The following is a 26,139-nucleotide window of genomic DNA, read 5'->3' on the forward strand; positions in this document are numbered from 1 at the left end:
CCTCCCCCCTCGCCCCCATCACTTGGTCTCGCGCCTCCGCGTCTCCCAACCCGCCCCGGTCTCCCGGCCTCACTCTAGTCCCGCCCCTTGCCCTCTTCGAGCACCTTTCCCTAGGGGCTCTTAGGGACACCGCTTAAAATGCAGCTTCACATGCTAACCGCGCGTGGGAATTCACGGTACGAGGTACTTTGGCTTTGATCATTTGGTAGCCCAACAATACGTGGCAAAACGCGGCCTCCTAAACCTTCTCCCTTTGGCCCGCCCCGCCGCCCTCCGCCAACCAGGACTTGGAAAACAGACCAGAACACAACCGGAAAGCGAGCCGGGGGCGGGGCGTTTGCCGCGCCGCAGTGCGCGCGCGCGCGGCTTCTCTTGCGTCACTCTGCCGCGCCCAGGTTCTTCTCGGCCGTGCCCCTTGGTCCTGGTGGCGGCGGTGGGAGCCGGAGGTCGTCCGGGACAGGTTCCCCTGGGCGCTCCCCCATGGAGGAAGAGGTGCGGACGGCTGCAGCCCCGGATGCTCGCACTTCCCACTGGACGGCGACGAAGGCGGTGGCCGCGCGTGCTCTGGAGGGAGTAGCCCGTGCGGCCTGTACGGGGGTGTGAGCGGAGGTGACCGGGGCCGGAAAGTGGAGGGCAATCCGCGCGCGCGGCCGGCCGGCCATCGGCGGTGAGGTCGCCACGTTCTTCCTTTCAGGCAAGCGCGAAGCGGCTGGGGGCAAGCCTGCCCATCTTGGGTCGTGAAGGACTCTTCAGGGGCGCCTTTCTTTTCCCTGGGGACACCGAGCCGCGCGTGGTCTGAGATGGGGTTTCCCCCGTAACCTGCATCGAGGAATACTACCGTGCGTTGGATTGCCAGTAAATCCCACGGAAACCGGCCTGGCCCTGTCGGGGGCGCGTGTTCATTAAGTTCATTAAGATAGTTTCCTATTGTTGTGAGTTAGAAGATTGTTTCAGCTGCTGCGGAGATATTAACTGACAGTTGAACAAGCCTTAGATGTCGCTGTAACGGTTTGAACATGGCTTGTTTAATTTCCTAACTTTTATAAACTCAGAGATTCCTCTCTCCCTCTCCATACAGCTGAACAAAACTCAGTTATACCTTTGGTTTGTCTCTTGAATCTCTTTACTAGATTTTTCATTTCATTTACTATAGACCGTGCTTTAGTTCTGTTTCTAGAAATTCTCTATATACCATGAGTCAGTTAGTACTTTTATTTTTTGTTAAAGTACTGTCAGTGAATGTGAGGGAATAGAGATCTTTGTTTCATACCAGTAAGCTGTCTGTTGAAGCAGTATGTTATGATCGGTTGAGTTGTTTTTATGTTAGTTGATAAGTAAAACGAGTATGGAGGGTAGTAGTCAAATTTTTTAAGTATTCAGTAACTATTCATTCCTTTTGCCTATTTTTGTATTTTCTTCGTTCCAGGCTGGAGCTACTCTGCCAGGGCTTAAAACTTTAAATGAGAATAAAGGGTATTATTTACGAGGAAATGAGAGTGAATAAGTCATCTCTAACCTCTTCCAGCCTTGTTTTCATAAGAGAGACCATATTAAACGTACATGTAAGTTAAAGTTTTAATTTATAACTAATGTTGGAAATAGGGTTGGAAATTTAGGTTCTGTAGTATTTATAACTACTACTTTTAGAAATAGTTAGCCAAATGAGAGGTTGGAAAAAATTAAAGCAGTGGAAACCAAGCAGAAGTAAAGACTGAGGACTCTTAAGGTTTTATTATGAGGTGGGCAGTCTATATAGAAGTTGAGTCCAGTGGACACTTAGGTTCCATTTCAGGCTGTTAAACTTTCTGTGTGATCCTCCACATGTGATTTAACCTCAGAGAGGTTTGGTTTCTTTACCTGCAAGGTGGGGTTGATGATACCTTTTTCTCATTATTGTGTGGATTAGAATTAATGTGTATCGATCACCAGGAGCAGTGCCTCTGTAGGTGTTCAGTAAGTGATAGCTATTACTATTAGGGAGACATAATAATAAAAAACAATTACACTAGTTTTCAGGATATTTCTATTGTATAAAAATACTCTGCTGTGGTATCCCACCTACCCTGTTTCAGTTAGTGTCAGCCACAGTGGCCTTTCTTTTCCTAGAAAACTGCATACTTGCTCATGCCTCAGTGCCTTTGCACTTCTTTCTCTGCTTTGTTCTTTTACTGTCTCTTTCAAGCCTTTACTCAGTGTTACTTTCTGCAGTAGACCTCCTAACCACCTTAGTTAAAATAGAAGCCCCCCAACCCTACTCCCCAATGCCTTTTACGTGCTTTACTTTTCACCGTAGCATTCACCGCCTTCCAATATTGTGTCCTTATTTACCAACAGAAGGTAAACTCCATGAGGGCAGGGGTTTGGTCTGTTGTATTCACTGCTGTATCCCTGTTACTAGGACATAGTGTGTATTCATGTAAATATTTGTTGACTGAGTAAATGAGATAAGCATACCACTTGTCCACAGGGGGATATGAGTCATGTACATTAGTAATCATAGTAAGGGCTAGAAAAGTGTCCAAAGAGAGGTTCAGATTAAAGGCTAGGGAATTCAGAAAAGATTGGCTTATGGAATTCAAGCAGGGCTTCATTGTGGAGGTGCTTTTTTGAAGCAGGTCCTTAAAGATGAAAGGGATAATGTAATAAAGTTATAGAGGAGTGAACAGGAATAGGTAAGAATGGCAGCAGTATGTTGGCTTAGGGTGGAACCAGGGTATGTGAAATACAGTATCGGGAAGTTAAGATTTAAAAGACAGGTTTGGAACAAATGGTGAAGGGTCTTAGTTACTGACTTATAAAATTTGGAATTCTTTCTGTAAATAGTTGGGTAGCCATTCTAAGTTTGTAAGCAGGAGAATGAGATGGCAGAGATGTGTTTCATAATAGAGCAGTGTGGTAGCATGATGTTTTTAAACTGGATTAGGGTCAGAAGAGACATGGAGATGCCAGGCCATATTTCAAAGGTAGAATCCATCTGGCACCCTTGGCCCTTGTATGCAGTTAGGGTGATGAAAATGGTGAAGCTGCAGTCAGAACATAAGGAGGAGCAGATTGGGTGTGAAGACAGCGACGTACACTGAGAGCCTGGTGTGAGCTGCCCCTTGTTGTATTCCAGCTCGGGAACTAAAAGGAGACGCCAGTGGGAAAGGCAGAAGGCTGAGGAGACCTGGATTCTAGTCCTGGGGCTCCTACCCACCAGCTGCGTGAGAAGTTACTTAACATCTCTGTGCCTGTTTTCTCAAACTGAGGCTCTTATCACATTTCTTTTCAAGCTTTTTCGAAAATGAAATGTCAGGAGTGCTGTGACAAGTTTAAAGCTGTAAATGTACTTCAGTTGGTATAATTTTTAAAGTTAGCTAACTTTGGTGATTGATGATAAGTCATTTTGCAAAGCAAAATTTTTTTTTTTTTTTTGGCTGTGCTGTGTGGCTTGTGGGATCTTTCCCCTGCCAGGGATTGAACACAGGGCCATGACAGGGAGAGCACCAAGTCCTAACCACTGGACCACAAGGGAACTTTGTTTTGGAACTCTAACTTCCAAGACAAATCTTAATTTAGGCTTTTTGTATAGGTGTTAGAATGCTAGTCCATGTTTTCCTGTTCCTTAAATTATGTGTTCTCCACGTTTTAGAAGGAGGTAGACCAATTTCATAATTATTTTCTTTGAGCTATATTAATTTCATTTTTGACATAATTGCATTTAATGGAAGTTAACAGTATAAGTATTCGTAGATATCGGTGAAATCAGTTGTGAAAACTAAGTGTGTTAAAGTTTAGAAAGAATAAGCTGAAAATTCTAAAAGTCTGAGTGTGTTTAAAATTTGAATAGTTTATTTTCAGAATTCTCCCTTAGCTGTGGAGTTCTTAAGGACAGGAACTTCTGGTGATCTTTATAACTCCAATGCCTGGCACATCATAGCTACTCAGGGTATGTTTCTTGAACAGATGGCCACATATAAATAAACAGTAACAGCCAGGGGTAGGGGAGTGGGACCTTCCACCTGAGTCCCTTTAAGAGGTAACATGGAGGGCTTCCCTGGTGGCACAGTGGTTGAGAGTCCGCCTGCCGACGCAGGGGACGCGGGTTCATGCCCCGGTCCGGGAGGATCCCGCGTGCCGCGGAGTGGCTGGGCCCGTGAGTCATGGCCGCTGGGCCTGTGCGTCCGGAGCCTGCTCTCCACAACAGGAGAGGCCACGGCAGTGAGAGGCCCGCATACCGAAAAAAAAAAAAAAAAAAGAGGTAACATGGGCAGGTTACCACCTGGAGCTCGTCATATCTGGTTTGGGAACCTAGATGAAGTGAAACTTAGCAAGTTTTCTTTTTTAGCTGTCTTTAAACCTGGCCCTGCCTCATAGCTAATCCTTAAGAAATAAAAAATAATCTCTGTTTCAGGCTCTCCTGGCTATGATTGACCTTCAGTTACACAGAGTAGGAATAGAACATTACCAGGTCAGCGAATAGTGAAGCAACTGTTCCTTTTAGGACATTCACACTGATGTCCTATTTTCTTTCCTTTTTTTTTTTTTTAATTGAAGAAAAAGTAATATCTTTATATAAACTATTAATAGATCTCTAAATACAATATGGTTTTTAAAATGAAATTATGTATATATAGTTGTATTCATAAAGTACACTAATCAAAAGCTATACAACAACATTCACAGCAAATCCAAATACAAATGAAGATAGTCCTCAGAATTTCATGTTTCACCGAGCATCAAAAACCACCCATCCTTTAGTCCTTTTCTTGTACATTATTCTGTATCCACATTCTCTACCTCAGACTGGATCCCGTAATTTTATTTCATTTTCTGTGTGACATTCTCCACAGGTATATATCATTGGCTGCTGCTTTGGGGGTTGAACATCCTTCTGGGTGTCCATTGTTGTCCCCACATAGCACGGAGGGACTTCTCTGCACTTCCAAGCAGATTCCGACTTGCCTCTGTGTCCACGGATGTCCTGTTTTCAAACTGTAAGTGAAATGAGATGATTCATTTACTTAGTTTAGTGGCTGAAGGCTGCTTTATAACTTGATGGCATGTAACTTTTATGTTACTTGGCACCCTTCCCTACCCACATACACATCATTGTAGTTCAGTAAGTGAATGAACAAGCACTACAAATAACCTTAATTCTAGAAAAGCTTATAAATTGTATTTGCCACTATAAATAAGTGCCTTTTGTGGAGGAACCACCACAAAGAACCAGTCATTGTCTTTAAGAAACTTAGAATTTATCTTTGAACATAGAACAGTAATTAAGAAATAAATTTTATGAAGCTATCTGTAAATAAAATAAGTGCAAAGGAGAGAAAATGCCTGTGGGCTATAGCTACTGGAGAAGTCTTCGTAGCATAGCTTGAAGTGTGACCTGGCCTGGAGTGAAGAGCAGCCTCTAAGTAGTGGAAAGGAGGATGGGAGGGCTGTAGTGTGGCTGGGCACTGATGACTTGTCTCAAGGGAGCCATGATCCTGTGTTGGGAAATGAAGTGGGCACGAGGGGTACAGCTCTCCAAAGCCACATGCATAATAAATGATTGACCCAACTGGTCAAAAAAGGCCTTCTCTCTACTTTTGTGTGTTTGAAATTTTCCACAATAAGTCAATAACAATAAAAAAAAAAGAGGGAAAAAGATTTTAAATAGCATCATGCAGCTTTATGTAACAAGTGGAGAAAATTTATATATAGACATAGTAAAGTTAAGAATAGTGAACTTTCAGTGATCTTTGGATAAAATGAGTAAGATTCCATTGTAACGTATTGGTTTAATCTCCTCTTCTTCACTTTGTTGGTTGGGGGTAGGGTGCGGATTCCCTCCCTATGACACTTGACACTGGGCATGTGAGAGCAGTTTATTAGACAGCAATTTATTAGTCACTTTTACTCATCTAGGAGGAGGACACCGCATACCACACAGGGCCACACAGGGGCTGCAGAGAAAGAACCAGGGCCTGTGGAGGCAGGCTTTGTAGTGCAAGAGGTTGAGGGGCCCCTTGGCTCCTGCAGGAGGATGTGATTGGCTTGTTTTAATAATTCTGCAGTCTGTCAAGGCCGTGAAGCCCGCTACTCAAGGATAAGCAGGAGATGTGCCTGGTCCCCGTGATAAGTAGAGTTGTTTGGCGTCGGGACCCGGCCGTGAGAGCAGAGTGGGGGAGGGCAGGGACTTGGGGTCAGGTCATCCCAGTTTTACCAGGTGTCAAGGCAGCACAGTATACTGGGTCTTAATTTTAGATCTTACACCATATGTATGTAACTTGCCTTTAGTGAAATTTAACATTAAGTGTTAGTAAATATTAGTAAATTAGTAGTTACACATTTGGCATTTGAAGGTCAGGTTTATATAATTAAAGTCTGAATTTGTATTTGTGAGGCTATCATTATACTGGGATTGGAATTACAGATAAACCTGACTTGTTTCTGGGTATCATCCTTGCAGATAACAAAGTTCCATCTTATTGATTCCAGAACATTCAGACTATAATTTGGCTTGTTCTGTTCAGACCTTCAAAAGGGAGATTTTTGAAGATTTAAGTAGTTACTTCCTCAGTAGAGCTTGTATGATAATTACAAACATTGTTCCATGAACATAACGGTTAAAGGAGGAGGGTTCATTAAAGTTAGGTGACTCTTGCTCTTTAGAAGGATATACCTGCCAAGTGGGCTGAAGTGTTTGGTAGCCAGGTTTCTTTACTCCCTTTTTCCAGCCATTATTACTATTATCTTTGCATGTTCATTTGTGTGTGGTACTATCACTTCCCAGTATACTTTGACAACTTTTTACAGTTCTTCAGTTTATAGTCTATAAAATAGTGGTTACATTTTAGGATGCTGATATGAGTGATGCAGTGGTTTTCTGTCTACTAATGACAACTCATGAATAGCCAGCTTTATTTTTTAGGACCAATTATATGATTCCAAACATGTATTGAGACATACTTTTTTGTGTGTGTGTGGTACGCGGGCCTCTCACTGTTATGGCCTCTCCCTTTGCGGAGCACAGGCTCCGGACGCACGGGCTCAGCGGCCATGGCTCACGGGCCTAGCCGCTCCGCAGCATGCGGGATCTTCCCAGACCGGGGCACGAACCCGTGTCGCCTGCATTGGCAGGCGAACTCTCAACCACTGTGCCACCAGGGAAGCCCTGAGACATACTTTGAGACTGCCAGATAGCTGAGTACACAAGATAAAAAAAAGGTGACTCTTGTGTAGGAGCCCAGGAGCTGGCATTCTGCTGAGGGTGACTGGGCCATAAACGTGGATAAACCAGTTGTTTAGGGTGTGGTGGGAACCTGTAAGCACTTATTTTTGTTATAATTTTTTTTTCTTTTGGTGATAGAGCAGTTTAATTATAGATTTGAAATTTATCTTTCATTTTTGTACTTTTACTTATTGATAAGAAGTAGAAGTAAAGGAATTGATTCAAACTAAGCCACCAGATTTGAAAAACTATAGCATATTTGCAGAGAGCTTCATTCCTTTGTGTTTAAGTATATTGTCAAATCTTTGGAATTCAATTACAGTAAGTACCATTTTTAAGATGTTTTTTCATATGTGGAAGTTTAGTGTCAAAAGTTTTGTTTGTTTGTTTTGAGGTATAATTAACCTGTAACACTATGTTAGTTCTGAGTGTACAACATAGTGATTTGATATTTCTATATGTTACAAAAATGATCACCATAATAAGCCTAGTTACCATCTATCACCATGCAAAGATATTACATTGTTATTGACTATATTCCCCATACTGTACATTTCATCCCAGTGATTCATTTATTTTGTAACTGGAAGTTTGTTCTTCTTAATCTCCCTCACCTATTTCTCTTATCCCCCAACCCCCTGTTATAATCTGTCGCTTGTCTGTCTCCCCATTGAAGTCTAAAAGCTATTACCATTTTATCCAGAGAGCTTATCATAATGCTTAGTGCACATAGCACTAAGTTCAGTAAAAATTGTTTGAGTGTATGGACAAGGTAATTGAGGGGCTAGGTAGATAGGAAGTTAAGTTCCTTTTATTAAAAGCCTGAGTCCCATAACCTGAAGAATGGAAAAATTTGGCTAGTTAGTGAGGGTTAATGACTAAGGATCCTGACTGAGTTGCAGATTAGTTCTGGGATTCAGTTGTTAAATTGTGGGACTAATAATCTCAGGACATACCAGAAAGTTGGACTGGCAATTAGTTATAACCAATCATAAATCTTGCAGCTGAGTAAATGTTTTTTTCCTCCACTTTCTACACTTTGCTTTAGTTTGTTTGTCAGCAGAGTTCTGAGTTTTGGCTATTTGGAAAAAAATTTGCAGTCTTTGATATGCCACTGCATCCTTTCTGGCATTATGACTCAAGTCCTCTAGGTCCCATGGCCCTCATGTTCTCTAAAAAGTCCACCAGTACTACACATACACCCTGGCAAACATCTGTCTGTTAGAATCATCATCCTCTGCTCACAAAATAATGTGACATCTGCCTTCTCCTTACACACCCCCAAATAGGCTAAATAAGAAATAAATTACCAAATGCTTATGTCTACATAGATTTCTAAGAAGGAAATATATGAGTGAGAAAATTTTTTGTTTCTCTGTATAGATTATTCAAAAAGGACACATTTGTGAAATTGGTAAATGTATTTATAGACTAGATTTGTATATTTTTATGCCTGATTTTCGTTCTGTAGAAGGTTTTTTTTTTTTTTTTTTTTTTTTTTGCGGTATGTGGGCCTCTCACTGTTGTGGCCTCTCCCGTCGCGGGGCACAGGCTCCGGACGCGCAGGCTCAGCAGCCATGGCTCACGGGCCCAGCCGCTCCGCGGCATGTGGGATCCTCCCGGACCGGGGCACGAACCCATGTCGCCTGCATCAGCAGGCGGACTCTCAACCACTGTGCCACCAGGGAAGCCCAATGTAGAAGTTTTTTTCTTTTCTTTTTTGGTGAAACTGACTTTTTAAATATTTATTTATTTATTTTATTTATTTGACTTTTGGCCACACTGCACTGCATGCAGGATCTTAGTTCCCCAACCAGGGATTGAATCTGTACCCCCTGTGGGAGCACAGAGTCATAACCACTGGCCTGGCAGGGAAGTCCCTAGAAGGTTTTGTCTTATCAGCAAAGTTTTGTTACTATGGACTGTCCAGCTAAGACTGGAAACATTTTAAAAATAGGAAACCAGAGTTTATAAAATCAGTTTAAATGTGGTTTTATTTTTAATTTTTTCCCCAGTTTTATTGTTATAGCTGATATGTAACACTGTATTAGTTTAAGGTGTACCACATAATGTATATATTACAAAATGATTACCACATTAAGTTAACATTCATTATGACACAAGAGTTACACATTTTTTTTCTTGTGATGAGAACTTTTAAGATCTACTGTCTTAGCCACGTTCGAATATACAATACGGTATCATTAACTATGTTACCATGCTGTACATTACATCCCCATGACTTATTTATCTTGTAACTGGAAGATTGTACCTTTTGACCACCTTCACTCCTACCTCCTAACCCCTAACTCTGGGAGCTCTCTGTTTCTATTAGTTCAGTTTTCGTTTTTTTTTTGGTCACGCTGCATGGCATGTGGGATCTTAATTCCCCAACCAGGGATCGAACCCTCTTCCCCCTGCAGTGGAAGTTTGGAGTCTTAACCATTGGACCGCTAGGGAAGTCCCTGTGAGTTCAGTTTTTAAGTATGGTTTTATATCAAGATCCCATCTTTCGCCATAATTGGAAGAAATATAATTAGATTAGCACTAAATACAAATGGTAAATATATTGATGTTATTAATAGTACCTATAGAAATATTATTATTTTATGAAAAGAGAAAGAGTAAAATTTTGAATTGTATATGGTCATGCATCCTGTCATTCTGTGAAAAATCTCATTTTCTTTTGCATCATTTAGATTTGAAGACTACATCATCCTGCCTCCAGCACCAGCAGTTTCTCTGTTCTTGATCAATGTGATTCACAGGAACTTTTAAAGTAACAAACGAAATGAGCCAGGGCCGTGGAAAATATGACTTTTATATTGGTCTGGGATTGGCTATGAGCTCCAGCATTTTCATTGGAGGGAGTTTCATTTTGAAAAAAAAAGGCCTTCTGCGACTTGCCAGAAAAGGCTCCATGAGAGCAGGTAGGTTATTTATGCCCTATGTGATTTTGAAATGACATCAGTGTGTGCTTATGTACTTGGGTTCTTTGACCATAGAAGACCATATCTTCATTCCTAGTGACTATGTTTAAAACTTTGAACCGTGCAAGAGTTGTAAATGTTTATAGAGAATCATTTTTGTAATGAGAAAAATAAAAAGTAAGAAGATGTCAAAATAAGTTAACTACTCACTCTTGCAGTTATTATCAAAGTGGGAGTAGGGACCACTGCCCAATTAGCATCCAGCCTTTTCTTTAAATTTTGATACGACTACAGAGAAGGAAATGAGGGTATGTGGATAGAATCAGAATCCTATTGAAGGCTAGGATCTTTTGTCTATGATAGTAAAAGTTTGACTTTTCCTTAGACATTTTTTCTGATGATCTCCAATTGGCAGGAAGGAAAGAGAGGGCTTCCTAAGGTTGAAGTGTACTCAGTTGAGTGAAATTCTGATGGGTGGTGTAGATTGATCCCCAGAAATTACTGACAAGTCACGAGACCCTGGGGGATGCCCAGTGTGATTGAACCCCCCTGATTTCGTCTGGTGCATCATGACAGCTCCCAGAATTATTTTGCATTCTGGTCATGTTCTGTCATTCAGCCTCTGCCCCAGTTCTGATCTCATAGGAAAACCTGCTTTGGCAGTAAAAAATATTACCTTCTTCTTTTCTCTGCCATGTCTATGGCCAAACCTAATTAAACTCTCTTAAAACAATGGCCTCTATTAGATTTAGTGCAGAGAGGAGAAAGTATTGGCATATGCTGCTTGAACAAGTGTATCCTCATTCCTAAGGCAGGTACTCTCATTGTCCATGTGGATACGCTTGTCAAGGGCTTCATTCGCATTGGCTTTTTCTTTTGAACAATGGCTTAAGTACTGATTGCTTTCGGATTTTATTAGTTTAGACTGGAGGAAAGTCAAGTAAAAAGGCAGGATGAGCATCCTGGAAGCCCCACACTGTGAGCAGTGCTCAGTCTTTTTATGTCTGGTCAATATAGGACCCCTTTCTCCAAGGTTACTACCTCATAAGTGGGGCTAACCCACACCTAAGTGGCTTGTCCACTCTCTAATTCGTTTGAAATTGGGCTACTTCTTATTGGTCCAGTTTCTTTATTTATTGAAACTGAGTTCACAAAACAAAAGAATGAAGTATGAACTGAATATACGTCACTCACATTCACATGATCCTCACATCCCCTTTTCTAAGATAATTATAAAAATATTGTCTAAGAAATCCCGTATGTAATCATGATGAAACCTTTTTTCAATGTAGTAATAATTAGCAAATGATATTTTAAAATCTGTCATTACTAGTAGTTGTCATAAATTTCTTAAAGTCTGGTGCTTTTCCAAAGAGGTGAAATATGTTTTCATTCACAGGTCAAGGTGGCCATGCATATCTTAAAGAATGGTTGTGGTGGGCTGGACTGCTATCAAGTATGTATAGAGGACATTTCAAGAAAATTTTATAGCTGTATATTGAAATATTTACATATACTATTACAGCCTCGTATTACCAGCAGTTTTAAAACTTTAAATAAATTCTGTTTTTGTAAATGAACAAAACACAAAATATGTAAAATTTAAGCCTGTAAAAGTCATTTCGCAGTTTAATAGCTTATTTAATTTGAATGAGAAGACTTTCACTTGATCAAAACATGTCTGATGTATATATGGATGTATTTTAAAAAATTATGCTCAGTTTAAGAAGGTAATTTTGAAAGTGAAAGATCATAGAACTCATCCTGTTTTTAATTCCTGTCCCTCCATTAATTTTCATTCCAAATTGGAAACGAGATATGCATTTGAGAAGACTGTCCATGCTTATTTTGATGATTACCTTTTAAAGGGTACATGGAAAAAGTGATCCTTAAGACACTAAGCCTTCAAAGTATTCAAGATTAAATTATGTAAATGTTTTTCTAAGTTTAAGGGCAGTTGAAATAACAAAGGGACTGATTTGACCATTCATTCAGCAAATATTTCTTGATCATTTTTTGTATGCCAGGTGTTCTAGGTGCTGGAGATATAGCAAACAGAATACACAAACAAAAAAATTCTTAACCACGTGAGACTTTACATTCTAGGTGGACAACAAAATAAACAAGATAAAATGTGTATTAGTGATAAATGTTAACACTTGCTAGGAGTAAAGTAGGGAAGGATTGTAATAAAATGAAGGATGGATAGGTTTAGATTTTAATTAGGGGGCCAGGGAAGCCCTCGCTGAAAAGATAATATTTGAGTAAAAGACATAAAGGAATTGAGGAAGCTGCCCATGTGGATATTTGGGGGAAGAACACTTTAAGCAGGAGGAAGTAATAAATATGAAGGCCACGAGGCAGGACCATGCCCGGCCTTTTAAAGTGTGGTAGGCAGAATCCAAGATAGCCCACAAATATTCTCATCCCCTGGTGGTCACACCTTTGTGTGATCCCCTTTCACACTGAATTAGTGCTGACCTGGTGTGATCAAAGAATACAACGGAATTGATTATGTGACTGAGTCATCAGAGGCGTTAAGGTTTGCCTTGATGATTGTATTGGTCATTCTGAAGCCAGCTACTGTGCTGGAGGACAGTCAGGCAGCCTGAGGAGAGGTCCCCAGGCTCTATACCCAGTTACTGACTTACCAGTCATGTGAATAAGTTATCTTGGAACTGGGTCCTCCAGATTGTAGCAAGGTACAGGTTGCAGATTGTATCTTGACTGCAACCTCTTGAAAAACCCTGAGTGAGAAGTACCTACTGATCAACAGAAACTATGAGAAACTGTTAAGTCTTGACCAACAGAAAACATGGCTTTTGTTGTTTTAAGCTGCCAGTTTTGGGAGTGCTTTGCTATACAGTACTGGATTACTAAAACCTCAGGAAGCATTAAAGAGGCAAGAATAGTAAGGGAGTGGATGTGCAGGGAAGCAGTAGGGGTAAGTTTAGAGAAGTAATAAGGGTCTAGATCATGTGGGGCTTTGTAGGTTATAGAAAGGACTTTGACTTTTATGTTTGATGGGGAGTCATTGGAGGCTTGAGTGAAGAGGTAACCTGATCGGACTCAGGTTTTAATAGGAACTCAGGCTGCTGTGTTGAGGCACAGACTGCATAGGTGCAAAAGCAGAGAAACCAGGTAAGAAGCTATTGAAATAATTAGGTAAGAGGTGATGGCATGGACCCAGTGTAGTAGCAGTGAGTATGGTGAGAAGTGGTAGAATTCTGGATGTGTTTTGACAAAAAAGAATAAGATTTGCTGAAAATAAGTTAAAAGTCTGGACAGGATATAAAAAATAATCCTCTTAAAAGCATTAAAGAGCTAACATGTTAGTGAAGAATTAGCTAGCCTAGATCAGGGAAAAGCATAGAGCTCAGGATAAGCTGGAGATACTTCTGCCCTAGAGGTAATCGCAGACTCCAGAGCAGGCAGCTGAAAGAGGGAACTTGTGAACTGGACTAATAAGGACCAGTTCGGTGATGCCACTTGGGGAGTCTGGGTGGCGGATATATAGCTGTCATTTATATTTTCTGGTTTTCTGAATATTTGAAGTGTTGCATTATTAATCTTTAAACTTTTGAAAAGAAAATCTTTTAAAATGGATGGTATATTTAAATCCAGATATATCAATAACTACTGTACACAAAATGCCCCAGTTAAAAGGCAAAGATTATTCTACTGGAATTGTAAAAACAAATAACAAACAAAAACAACTACATGTCTTTTACAAGATGCACTGTAAAACATGAGATATAGAATGGCTGAAAGAGAAGGATGGGAAAACATGCCTGAAGAAAGTTGAGATTTCTGTTATTGATATGAGAAAAAATATAATTCAAAGCAAAAAACAATACTAGAGATAGAGGATTATTTCTTAAGACAAAGGGTTCAACTCAGTAAGTTTAACAGTTCTAACTTTATTTAATAATATGGCCTTATATACAAAGCAGCAGTTGACAGAATAGCAAGGAGAAATAGACAAATGCAAAATCATGCAGTGAGATTTTAATGTAACACTGAGCAGTTGATGGGGAAAGCAGAGTAAAATCCTTAAGGTGATAGAAAATTTGAACAGCAGATTTAACACACTTAAGTCACTGAACTCTGCAACTTAAGATCTACATTCTTTTCAAGTGCATATGGAATATTGATGCAGATGGACTGTTCTGCAGGACCATAAAGCCAGTCTTAAATTTTTCAGAGGATTTGATGAAGTCTTTTCACAGGTCATTATATTAGAAATAGTAACAAAAAGATATTGTGAAAAACACTTGTGGAAATTTAGAAATACGCTTTATGTAACCCATGGTTCAAAGAAGTCAGAATGGAAATTAGAAAATATTTTTAAAATATGTTTAATTTAGAAAATACTTCAATATTTTGATACAAAGTACAGAATATCATAACTTGTGGAATATAACAAGTAATTAGAGTAAAATCTATGGTTTCAAATAAATATAATTGAAAATAAGAAAGGTGAGGCATCTAGTTCAAGAAAATAGAAAAAGAATGGCAGAATAAACCCCAAAATGTAGAAGGAAGTAAAGAGAAAAGCTGAAATTATTTAAATAGAAAACAGGGCATTAAAGCAAACATTTGGGTCTATGATCAGAATAATGAACTTGATAAACCTTGAAACTGATCAAGAAAAGGAGAAGGTAGAATAGCTAGGTGATATAATTAGGATTTTATAGGGATTAACAGGATGTTATGAAAAATTTATTCCAGTCGATAAAAAAAGTAGACAAAATATCTTGAAAAATAAAATTTATCAACACTCATGAGGAAACAAAACTGGAATACTCCTCTAACTTAACACAGTTTAATCTATAATTTTAAAACCTATGCATATGGGATTTCCCTGGTGGTCCAGTGGTAAAGAATCCGCCTTCCAATGCAGGGGATGCAGGTTTGATCCCTGGTCAGGGAACTAAGATCCCACATGCCACGGGGCAACTAAGCCTGTGCACCTCAACTACTGAGCCTGCACGCCTCAACTAGAGATCCTGTGTGCCACGACTATAGAACCCACATGCCACAGCTAGAGAGAAAACCTGCACATCACCACTAGAGAGAAAGCCCACGCACCGCAACAAAAGATCCCGCGTGCCACAACTAAGACCAAACGCAGCCAAAAAAAAACCTTTGCATATACTAAACCTTGGGCACAGATGGTTTCATTGGTAAATTTTTCAGTCATTTAAAGAAGAAATAATTGTAGTCTTGAGAAATTTCCTAATAATAGAAAAAGGAGTATGTATTCCTTCACTCTTCTTAAAAAAGCTAGCATAATTCTAATGCCAAAAGCTGATTAGGACAGAAAAAGGAAAAATAAAGTCTAGTCTCATTCATGAACATATATGTAAAAATTACAAACAAAATGATACAGCATGAACAATTTAGATTTATTCTGTTGATGCAAAGTTGGCATAATATTGGAAAACCAATCACTGTAATTTACCATGTTAAATTGAAGGAGAAAAATTATTATTTCAGTAAAATTCAGCTATTCATGACTATAAAGAAACCACTTCAAATTAATAATTTAAGTGAATTTCCTTAGTATGATATAGGATTTCTAAGACAAAAAAAAGCCAAAACCAACAACTGCCCAGTAAACACAAAAATGGGGAAATATTGAAGACATAACTTTTTGGAACTGGGAACAAGCAAATAACCTCTCATCACTTTTTCAATATTTTACTGGAATTTCTAGCCAATGCAGAAAGTCAAGAGAAAATAGGATTAGAAAGGAACATATAAACTGTTGTTATTTGCTGATTATATGATTGTGGGTATAAAAATTCCAAAGAGCATACAGATGAGTTATAAAATTAAAATTTAGCAAGGTTGTTGGATACAGTTAGTATACAAAGCTTAGCTGTATTTCTATATATCAGCAACAAATAATTAGAAAATGAAATGTTAAAATGTTACCATCTGCATATAATTTTAAGAAACAGGAATTAGTTATAAATCTAACAAAAGATGGTAAAGAGTCCCACAGAGAAAATGAAAACATTACTGAGACGAATAGTAGAGGGATATGTCATTTTCATGGATTGAAAGATTCATCACTAATAGTTGTAATGGTAAAATTGTCGTTTCTCTCCATGCTGATATATGGATTAATGCCATTCCATTTGAAACTAGGTTGTTAGGTGGTACATGATAATTGATTTTAAATTTTGTGTGGAAATACAGAAGTCTAAGAAAAGCAAAGATACTCTTTAAGAAGAAAAGGTGAAAGGACTTGTTCTATTGGATATCAAGACTTAATGAAGTTACACTAATTAAGTCAGGATGGTATTATAACAAGATAGATACATGAGCCAATAGAATAGGTCCATGGGCAGTACATTTATGACAGAGGTGGTATTGAAATAGAGAAATGTACTTTTCAGTAAATATTGCTGTAACAATCCATCTAGAAAAGAAAATAGGGTTCCTACTTCACTCTGTATAAAGATCAACTCCAGGTGGTTTATAAGCTTAAACGTGAAAGCAGAACACTAAAGAATTTAGAGGGTAAAGAAGTTTGAGACAGATTTCTTGTACAAGTTGTATGAAGCACTAACCATAAAGGAAGATATTTTAAAATTTGACATTAAAATTAAGAACTTTTTTTAAAAAATAAATTTATTTATTTATTTTTGGCTGCGTTGGGTCTTCGTTGGTGTGCGCAGGCTTTCTCTAGTTGCGGTGAGCGGGGGCTACTCTTCATTGTGGTGCTCAGGCTTCTCGTTGCGGTGGCTTCTCTTGCGGAGCACAGGCTCTAGGCGAGTGGGCTTCAGTAGTTGTGGCACGTGGGCTCAGTAGTTGGGGCGCGCGAGCTCAGTAGTCAGGGTGCACGGGCTTAGTTGCTCTGTGGCATGGGGAATCTTCCTGGACCAGGGCTTTGAACCCGTGTTCCCTGCATTGGCAGGTGGATTCTTAACCACTGCACCACCAGGGAAGCCCCAAGATCTTTTTTCTTTTCTTTTTTTAAAATAAATTTATTATATTATTTTATTTTTTGGCTGTGTTGGGTTTTTGTTGCTGCGTGCGGGCTTTTCTCTGGTTGCGGTGAGCGGGGGCTACTCTTCGTTGCAGTGCGTGGGGCTTCTCATCGTGGTGGCTTCTCGTTGCGGAGCATGGGCTCTAGGTGCGTGGGCTTCAGTAGTTGTGGTGCGTGGGCTTCAGTAGTTGTGGCACACGGGCTCTAAAGCGCAGGCTCAGTAGTTGTGGTGCACGGGCTTAGTTGCTCCACGGCATGTAGGATCTTCCCAGACCAGGGCTCGAACTCGTGTCCCCTGCATTGGCAGGCGGATTCTTAACCACTGTGCCACCAGGGAAGCCCCCAAGAACTTTTTTGATTAAAAGAGTTTAAGAGAATAAAAAAAGCAGGTCATGGTATTAAAAAAAATGCGTTTAACCAACAAAAGATTTGTGTTCAAAATATATAAAGAATTACCTAGAATCGATAAGAGAAAACAAATAGCTTAATAGGGGAAAACCTTGAACAGCTACTTCACTAAAAGATTTCACTTGGCCGATAAACATGAAAAGGGAAAATGCACATTGTAAGCATAATAAAATAATCCCATTTCCCATTAACAGATTAGCAAACTTTAAAATCTGACAATACTAAATGTTGGGGAGAGTGAGAGACAAAGGATATTTGGCATAACCATTTTGAAAATAGTAGCCAAGAGTGATCGTTTTATGAGATCACATGTCCCTCTCCTGCTAAAATTCCCCAGTGGCTTTTCAGCTCAGTTAAAATCCATTGTGAGACTCTCCCTGGCTTCTCTCCCCCTGGCTCACTTTGCTGGAGCCACCCTGGCTTCCTTGCTATTCAGACATGCCAGACATTGTCTTGAGTCAAAGTTCTGTACTTGCTCTTCTCCCTGCTTGGGATGTCTCTCTCCCTTCCCCATACCCATAGCTGCTGGTAAATCCCTCACTCCATATCAGATTGGTCAAAATTACCTATCAGAGCACCTTTGCCTGGCACTATGTCCTGCCTGTCACCAGCTCTCCATTCCTTTCCCTTGCTTTGTTTCTTCATAGCACACTTAAATACTTGACATATGTGTTTTGTCTGTTTTCCCTCACTAAAATGTAAGTCTTAGGAGGGCGGTATCTTTATTTTGCTCCCTGCTGTATTTCCTGATGCTAGAACAGCATCTGGCACATAGTAGGAACCTAAGAATACCTTTTGAATGTAAGAGTTGGTTTTAAAAAAGAAAAGAGCTAGTGAAAAAGACTTGGGAGAAGTGCTTTCATATCAGTTTTAGCTGATTTGTGTTTGTTGTCATAGGATGTAAATATCTATTAAAATTTTTAATTTAAAAACCTATATAAACATAAATTAGATGTCTTCCATTGAAATTATAGATTTGTATTGTTTCTAATGGGTTTGAACTCTATTCTAATGTTGCTAATTTACAGGAGAACCCTTATGAATAGATGGGAGAAAATACAGAAATTACTAGATACGATTGAAATAGTATGTTAAAAAATAAATGTAAATAAAATGCAGGCATTTCCGTTTTGACTAGATATGTTCCTATCTGAGAGTTTTCTCTTGTTGTCTGTCTCCAAGTGGGAGCTGGCGAGGTGGCCAACTTCGCTGCGTATGCCTTTGCACCAGCCACCCTAGTGACTCCGTTAGGGGCACTCAGTGTCCTAGTGAGGTAAGGACCCTACTCATCACACGTAGAAACAACAGCTAGGGTTTCAGCCTGTGAAGTTTTCAGTACCATCTAACCACACATGGTCAGCATAATTTACGTTTAAGCAACGTGGAGAACTTTTTATGCTGTGTAGTAATTTGCTTTTGAAATGTTACCCTCTGTGTGGAGGCAAGCTATCAAGTTGTGGGAGAAGGATGCTTTTATTCTTTGTCTTGCTTGTGTTCAAAGTCAGCACTAGTTCTACTTTAATTTCAGTTTTTAAAAATTCCAAGTTGCACTTGTTACAATATTTATTATTTGATACATGTATACTTTGGTAGGTGGTGGTTGGTGATGAATAGATTTCTGTACCTTCTACAGAAAATCATTGATTGGGGCATGGTTGCAGACTGGCCCAGGATCCTTGTTTGGAAGGAGCAGTCCAAGACTTGTCCTATTTCTGTTATTTTAATCATTAGCCCAAACAGCTAAGCCCATATTGAAGTCTGGATTTTGGCTACTATTCCCAAAGTTGGTTGGTTGATAGGTATTTTTATCTTCTTTTTTTAAAGATAGTATTTATATAAATCAATGTTGTATGCAAATTATATAATTTTCAAGATACTATATATTATACATAATATATAAAGATATAAGATGTTATGTATTATGTATAATAAATAAAGATATGGCACATGTCTTATCCTTGATTTTTGTATATTATGCCATTATTATATTTATAGGTTTATTTTTTTTAGGATTTTGATAAAACTAGTTATAAATTATTAAAACTTGATAATTTAATAGGCAAATTACATAGAATTAAATGAAAATGTACAAAGGATGCATCAACCAGTAGGGATAAATTAAAGTTGAGCAAATATTAAGCATTGGTTTGTACATAGATTCTTAAATAGAATATACATTTGTACCATAGCTCTGTTTATTATAAATTTCACATTGATGTACTACAGTAGAAAGATGGTAACTATGCTGGTTTAGTGTATGATGAAACAGGTGGTTCCCAGAAACTTTCGTTTTATGATTGAATTTGCATTTTCTTTACTTTGGCTGAAAGCCAGAATCTTCATAAGCTCACAGTGTTTTAGTTTGAGTTCAGTAATTTAAATTCTGAGTTGTGTTGATATTTAAAAATGAGAAAAGTAGCTGATTATTTTAATATTCTCCACCTTCTCCCCATTTTAGTGCCATTCTTTCTTCATACTTTCTAAATGAAAGACTTAACCTTCATGGAAAAATTGGATGTTTGCTAAGTATTCTGGGATCTACAGTTATGGTTATTCATGCTCCAAAAGAAGAGGAGATTGAGACTTTAAATGAAATGTCTCACAAGCTAGGAGATCCAGGTAAAAAAAAAAGAAAAGCTTTATTAGTCTTACTGTATTTTACTTTTTAATGTAGTTTTTATTGAATCAAAATTTTATATGCATATGAAGAGGCCAGTTGTCCTACAAGGCTTATTAGGGAAATTGCAGTCAGTTTCTTCCCCTGCCAGTCCCTCAGCCCTTGTTTCTTTTGTTCTTTAACTTGGTATCTCTAAATCAGGGGTCCCCAACCCCCAGGCCGTGGACTGGTACCGGGCCGAGGCCTGTTAGGAACCGGGCCGCATGGTAGGAGGTGAGCGGCGAACGAGCAAAGCTTCACCTGCCGCTCCCCATGGCTCGCATTACTGCCTGAACCATCCCCCCACCCCCGCCACCAGTCTTCCACAAAACCAGCCCCTGGTGCCAAAAGGGTCGGGGGCTACTGCTCTAAATTACATGCTATATTGCTACTACTTCCTTGCCTTCCTTGCATTATTATATCTATTACCAGTTGTATCTATTTAGTTTTGTTTAAATGATTTGTTTTACATTATTGTTGCTACATAACTTTTATTCTCAGCTTGGACATATAGTACATTATGATTACTTTTCCCTTCCTTTCTTGTGACTTCTGATTTTCCTGAACTAATAATGATCTTATTTGCTTAGTTTTCTACAAATTTATCAGTCCATCCCGAAATTTTTCCCCTGTGATCTAATTCTACTCTCAGTAATTTCAGACATATTTGGTGTTCCTGCAGTGTCATCTCTTATGGAACTCTCTCTCTAAGAGCCTTGTTTGGCCTCAGTTTAGACTGATGTCTTGAGGCCACCAGCAGAGTCGACATCCTGGGTTCCTTCACCAGCATCCTGGGGGATCCCTTTCACTTTTGTTTTTTCATGGATCTCTTATCTCCCAAATCCTGGGTTTGCACCCTCATTTCGCTGGAGCCATTCTTGTAGGAGACAAGAGAGGCACAGAAGAGAGACTTTTTGAGACCCTGCATATATCAAGATGTCTTTCATCTACCGTGACCTCATTATCTTCTCGCTTCCAGTATTGCTGCTGAGAAATCAAACACAATTGATTTTTTTTTTTCTTTGGTTACCTGACCAGGGATTGAACCTGGGTCCTTGGCAGTGAAAGTGTGGAGTCCTAACCACTGGACCGCCTGGGAATTCCTGATTCTTTATCTTTTATACGAGACTGATCTTTGGAAACATGTAGGGATGTCCTCTTTGCCTTCATTGTCTGACATTTCCCAGTAATGTGCCTAGATGCGGGTTAATTTTTATCCATTGTGTTAGGTACTTGATGTATCTTTTTTAATTTCAAAATTCATGCCTTACACTAGAAGCAATTGAATTACTTCTTTGATACTCTTCTCTTTGTGAAATTCTTCTTATTCTTCTTGTTGATTGGACCTCCTGAACTAGACCATCAATTTTCTTACATATTTTTCCCCATTTTGCCTTTTTACTGTCTTTGGGGAGATTTCCTCAAATCTTCCAACCCTTCTTTTGAGTTTTTAGTTCTGCTATTGTATTTTTAATTCCAAGAGCTTGGCTTTGTATTTTGATTCCTTTTTTTTTTGTTTTTTTGTTTTTTTTTTTTTTTGGTGGCAAAAAACACATAACAAATTCACCCTCCCACCAGTTTCCAGATGTACAGTACAGTATTGTCAGCCACATGCATGGTGTGGTGCATCAGGTCCCTGGAGAGTCCTAGGTATTTTAAAGTCTTTATCTGAAAACTTTAATATTTGTGGGCCTCTTTCTACGGTCTGTTTTTTCTTTTGTTTTCAGTCATTTAGTTTTGTCTTTGGACAGTTTCAATTGAATGCTGGCCATAGTGTATTAAAAAGTGTAAAGGCTCTAAGTGATGTTTTCTTCCTTCAGAGAGAACTTAAATTTCTTTGGGTAGGCAGATAAGAGTAAGCAGATGACCTTCAACCTGTAAGCTGGGGCTAGTTTTTTTCCATTTTGCCATTATTCTTGGTCATAGCCCTTCTGGCTCCCAACTGATAGGCTGGGACTCTCCAGCTTGGCGAGCTGTGGATGCCAGCATCTTGTCTTGGCAGCCCAAGACAAGGCGGGCCTCTCTGCTTAGTCCTTTGGCCTCCTCACCAGGCTGTCCACTTGGCCCCTCTGACTAGGCGTGTACAGCTCTGTGCCCACAGACACCACACAGAAAATTCACGTGCACCTCTTCAGTTCCCTCCTTTCTGGAATCTTGGCCCGTTGTGTCCCAGCTACTTAGCCCAAAATTCTCACTTTTTTTTTTTTAACCTCCTCTGCTGAAACATCTGTAAGCCCCAGGTTACCACTCTCTGCTGGCCTTCGTGCCTGTCCTCACTCCTGCTTTAGGTTTGGTGTTTGCCCTGAGGGAACAAGCAGAGGTGTTGGTGCAACCTCAGAGTACTTCCTTTCTCTCCAGATTTTGACTGCTTTGATTCCTCTCATATTTCATCTTTGTCTGTCTGAGGAAATTAATGGTAGTTTTTATTGACTTGGGGGGGATGGTAATTTGTCTAATTTGAAGTTTCCCTCTAGACAGAATTAGAGGAGTAAAAAGGTTAAATGACTGTTGTGTCTGTTTCCTCATCTTAAAATGCAGATGACAGCGTCTGTACTGCAGGGTAATTGTCACAGTTTAATGAGTTAATCGGTGCAAATTGCTGAGACAAGTGCCAGGCCCACGGTGCTACACAATCATTACTATTATCATGCTGGGTTCAATTCTCCATATCCAACCTGAACCCTGACAGTTATTTTCATGTTGTCTTACGGATTTGTTTTTCACCCCAGTGGTTGTCCCTAAATATTTTTTAAATTTACTCATTTTAGACAAATGTTGTTTAGCATCTATAAATCGTTGAGCATTCAAGGTCATCTCATGATTTCTCTCCACTAGTTTCTGATTGTATCTGTCTGTGGAGTTAGAGCACCCCAGTGGGTGGGAAGTAGCACACTATTCTAGGATAGACAGCTGTGAACCAGCCTGATGCTGTTTTCTGTAAGTTTGACCCTTTAACAACACAAGGGTTAGGAGTACCCGAGAAAACCCACTTTTAGTCCATCCTCCATACCTGAGGTTCCGCATCCACAGATTCAGCCCTCGGATTGTGTAGTACTGCAGTATGTATTAGGAAAAAAATCTGCATATAATTGGATCCACGCAGCTCAATCCCATGTTGATCAAGGGATATCTGTATAATTATGAGGCCTAAGATGCTACTTTAAAAATGTTAAATGTATAATAATTTGTGAATACGAAGCATAGTTTAATCTTCCAGTGTGTACTTCTAACTAAATTTTTATGAATGTGCTTTTGCTGGGGCAGCAAAAGAAAGCTGATTTTTATGTTAAGGCCACACCTTTCTCCTTCCTATTGAGGACTTCAATATTTGACTTTGCCTCCTCCAGGTTTTGTGGTCTTTGCAACACTTGTGGTCAGTGTGTCCTTGATATTAATCTTTGTGGTGGGACCTCGCCATGGACAGACAAACATTCTTGTGTATATCACAATCTGCTCTGTAATTGGAGCGTTTTCAGTCTCCTGTGTTAAGGGCCTGGGCATTGCTATCAAAGAGCTGTTTGCTGGAAAGCCTGTGCTGCGACATCCCCTGGCCTGGATTCTGCTGCTGAGCCTTATAGTCTGTGTGAGCACACAGATTAATTACCTGAACAGGGCCCTGGACATATTCAATACTTCCATCGTGACTCCAATATATTACGTATTCTTTACAACATCAGTTTTAACTTGCTCAGCTATTCTTTTCAAGGAGTGGCAAGATATGCCTGTGGATGATGTCATTGGTACTCTGAGTGGCTTCTTTACAATCATTGTGGGAATATTCTTGTTGCATGCCTTTAAAGACGTCAGCTTTAGTCTCGCAAGTCTGCCTGTGTCTTTTCGGAAAGATGAAAAAGCAATGAATGGCAGTCTCTGTAATATGTATGAAGTTCTTAATAATAATGAAGAGAGCTTAACCTGTGGAATTGAACAACACACTGCTGAAAATATCTCCCGAAGAAATGGAAATCTGACAGCTTTTTAATAAGAAAGATGTAATTAAAAGGTTAATCTATAATTGTGTTATAAAGTGGATTTGAGTATCAGAATGTGTCTGAAAAAGCATTGTTCTCAAATAATGTTCTCTAGAGACAATCTTTTTTAAGGTTTCACTAATCTGGACCAAGAAATTACTTTTCTTATATTTAAACGATGGTAGCTCACTAAAATGACCTCAGTACATGGCCACTTTCTTTTAACATTGTATTATTATAGAGGTATTTTAAATTTTCCTTCACCAAAATCTAAATGCACTAATGACAGTTTTAAGTCTATAAAAATACTTTATTTTTTCATTGGTGATGAAAGTCTGAAATGTATATTTGTCATGCCCACTCTATCAATTCTTGACCATTTTAAGGCTTTCTGATTTAAAAAAACAAAATTAACTCAATACATTATCCTGTAATATACCTTACCTGTAAAAATGACTCCTGTTTGATGAATTAATTTTGAAATGTTAAATTAAGAGACTCCTAAGTTATTAAATGAAGGAAACTCTTTTACAACAAAAACAAAAAAGGTAGGAAATCACCACATTGAACTACTTCTTCTCAGGCAGGCTGTGAGTTGTCAACATGAACATCTGACGGCCTTCCTAGATGGCACCTTGTTAATAAACCAGCGTACCCTTTGTCAGACTACAGCCTGGCTGGTTTTATTCTTTAGTTACTCTAATCCCTTGAGGCCTGGAACCTTGATTACCATTTTTACATCAGCTCTTGTACTTTTCCATATATTTTCATAAGGAGTTATATTGTCATTTAGCTCTTCTAACAAACAGCTCTGGGAAATGAAGTCAGAAGACTAGGGTAATTTCTTAAATTTAGCTCATACTGAAATAAAAAGACAAATTGAAACAAAGTTCTAAGTCTGAATGCTCAGAATAAACAGGATATTTGTAAAATATGGTTTCTTTGTACCACATATTTTACTTTGCTTTGTTTGGACCACTATATATTTTGGTTTTTTAAAAAATGTCCATGAAGAAAAAAAGTTTACAGAAAACTTCAAAAATATGCAAAAAAAGGTAGAGGAGTACTATAATTAATTCTGTGCAGCTTCAAAACCTGTCACTGATTGACTGGCCTCAAAAATACAACTAATTTGGGTCAATATCTGGGTTGGGCTTGTTTCCATTCTGCTGCCCCTGCCCAAGGTCACACAGCTTGGCCCACTGTGTAAGTAGCCACCACAGGAGCCCCACTGTCCACTGGCTTTATCAGGTCAAAGGTGACAGTTTTCAAGTTTCATGAAATAAATTCTATTTTCCCAGTATTGTATCATTGACCCTCTAAGGAGCCTTTGTAGACATTTTTTTCTAACTAACAACTGCCTCTCTCCATGTAATTTTAACACCACAGATATAACTCTATATTTGTTTATGTACTGTATCTATATCTGTGCTTTGTATACAATAGATAAAAACCAATTTTCACTCCCTTGGGTGTGATATTGCCCTCATTGAGAATGCACAGGTTATTAGTAATAAATTCTTAATTATTTAACATCTGACAGCACTTGAAATTTTTATTTGGTTATTAAGTCTTATAAAACTCACTCAGTAGTGTAAATTATTTAAATTTACTCATGAAACTTAAGTTTTCATCATCTTCTATACTTTCATTACAGGGTGAGCACAGCTGCTACCTCTTAATCAGCAGAATGCTGGCCCCAGGGTTATTATTTCACATTACCAAAAGCAACATTTTTAGGTAACTTTGTAAAGAACAGTTCTGTTTTACGTACGTAACTCAAGGTTAAACAGTACAACAGAATAGTTCACAGACGACTGTATTTATTTGGTGCCATGGATGATGCACCTGGACTTTTTGGTATTAACGTTTTTAAAGCCATATGGAAGTTACTATCATGATCTTGTCCCTTCTCCCAAGGCTGCAGGTGACCTAGACTCCTGGCCTGGTTTGTGCACTCGAGTGAGGAGAGA

At 39.0% G+C, this 26,139-nt stretch overlaps 1 protein-coding gene and 1 pseudogene across 1 annotated transcript; one reads left to right on the forward strand and one right to left on the reverse strand.

Annotated features, from left to right (window-relative positions):
- Positions 1-4,632: 4,632 nt before the first annotated feature.
- Positions 4,633-4,885, reverse strand: LOC112062508 (DNA-directed RNA polymerases I, II, and III subunit RPABC4-like; annotated as a pseudogene).
- Positions 4,863-25,680, forward strand: NIPA2 (NIPA magnesium transporter 2). Its single transcript, XM_024117087.3, has 6 exons — positions 4,863-4,976; positions 9,901-10,131; positions 11,531-11,587; positions 18,722-18,812; positions 19,998-20,158; positions 23,543-25,680. The coding sequence occupies exons 2-6, from the start codon at positions 9,993-9,995 to the stop codon at positions 24,175-24,177; spliced, it is 1,083 nt and encodes a 360-aa protein (XP_023972855.1). The 5' UTR covers positions 4,863-4,976; positions 9,901-9,992; the 3' UTR covers positions 24,178-25,680.
- The last annotated feature ends 459 nt before the right edge of the window (positions 25,681-26,139 follow it).

Source organism: Physeter macrocephalus, chromosome 2 (assembly GCF_002837175.3).
Source record: "Physeter macrocephalus isolate SW-GA chromosome 2, ASM283717v5, whole genome shotgun sequence".
NCBI lineage: Eukaryota > Metazoa > Chordata > Mammalia > Artiodactyla > Physeteridae > Physeter > Physeter macrocephalus.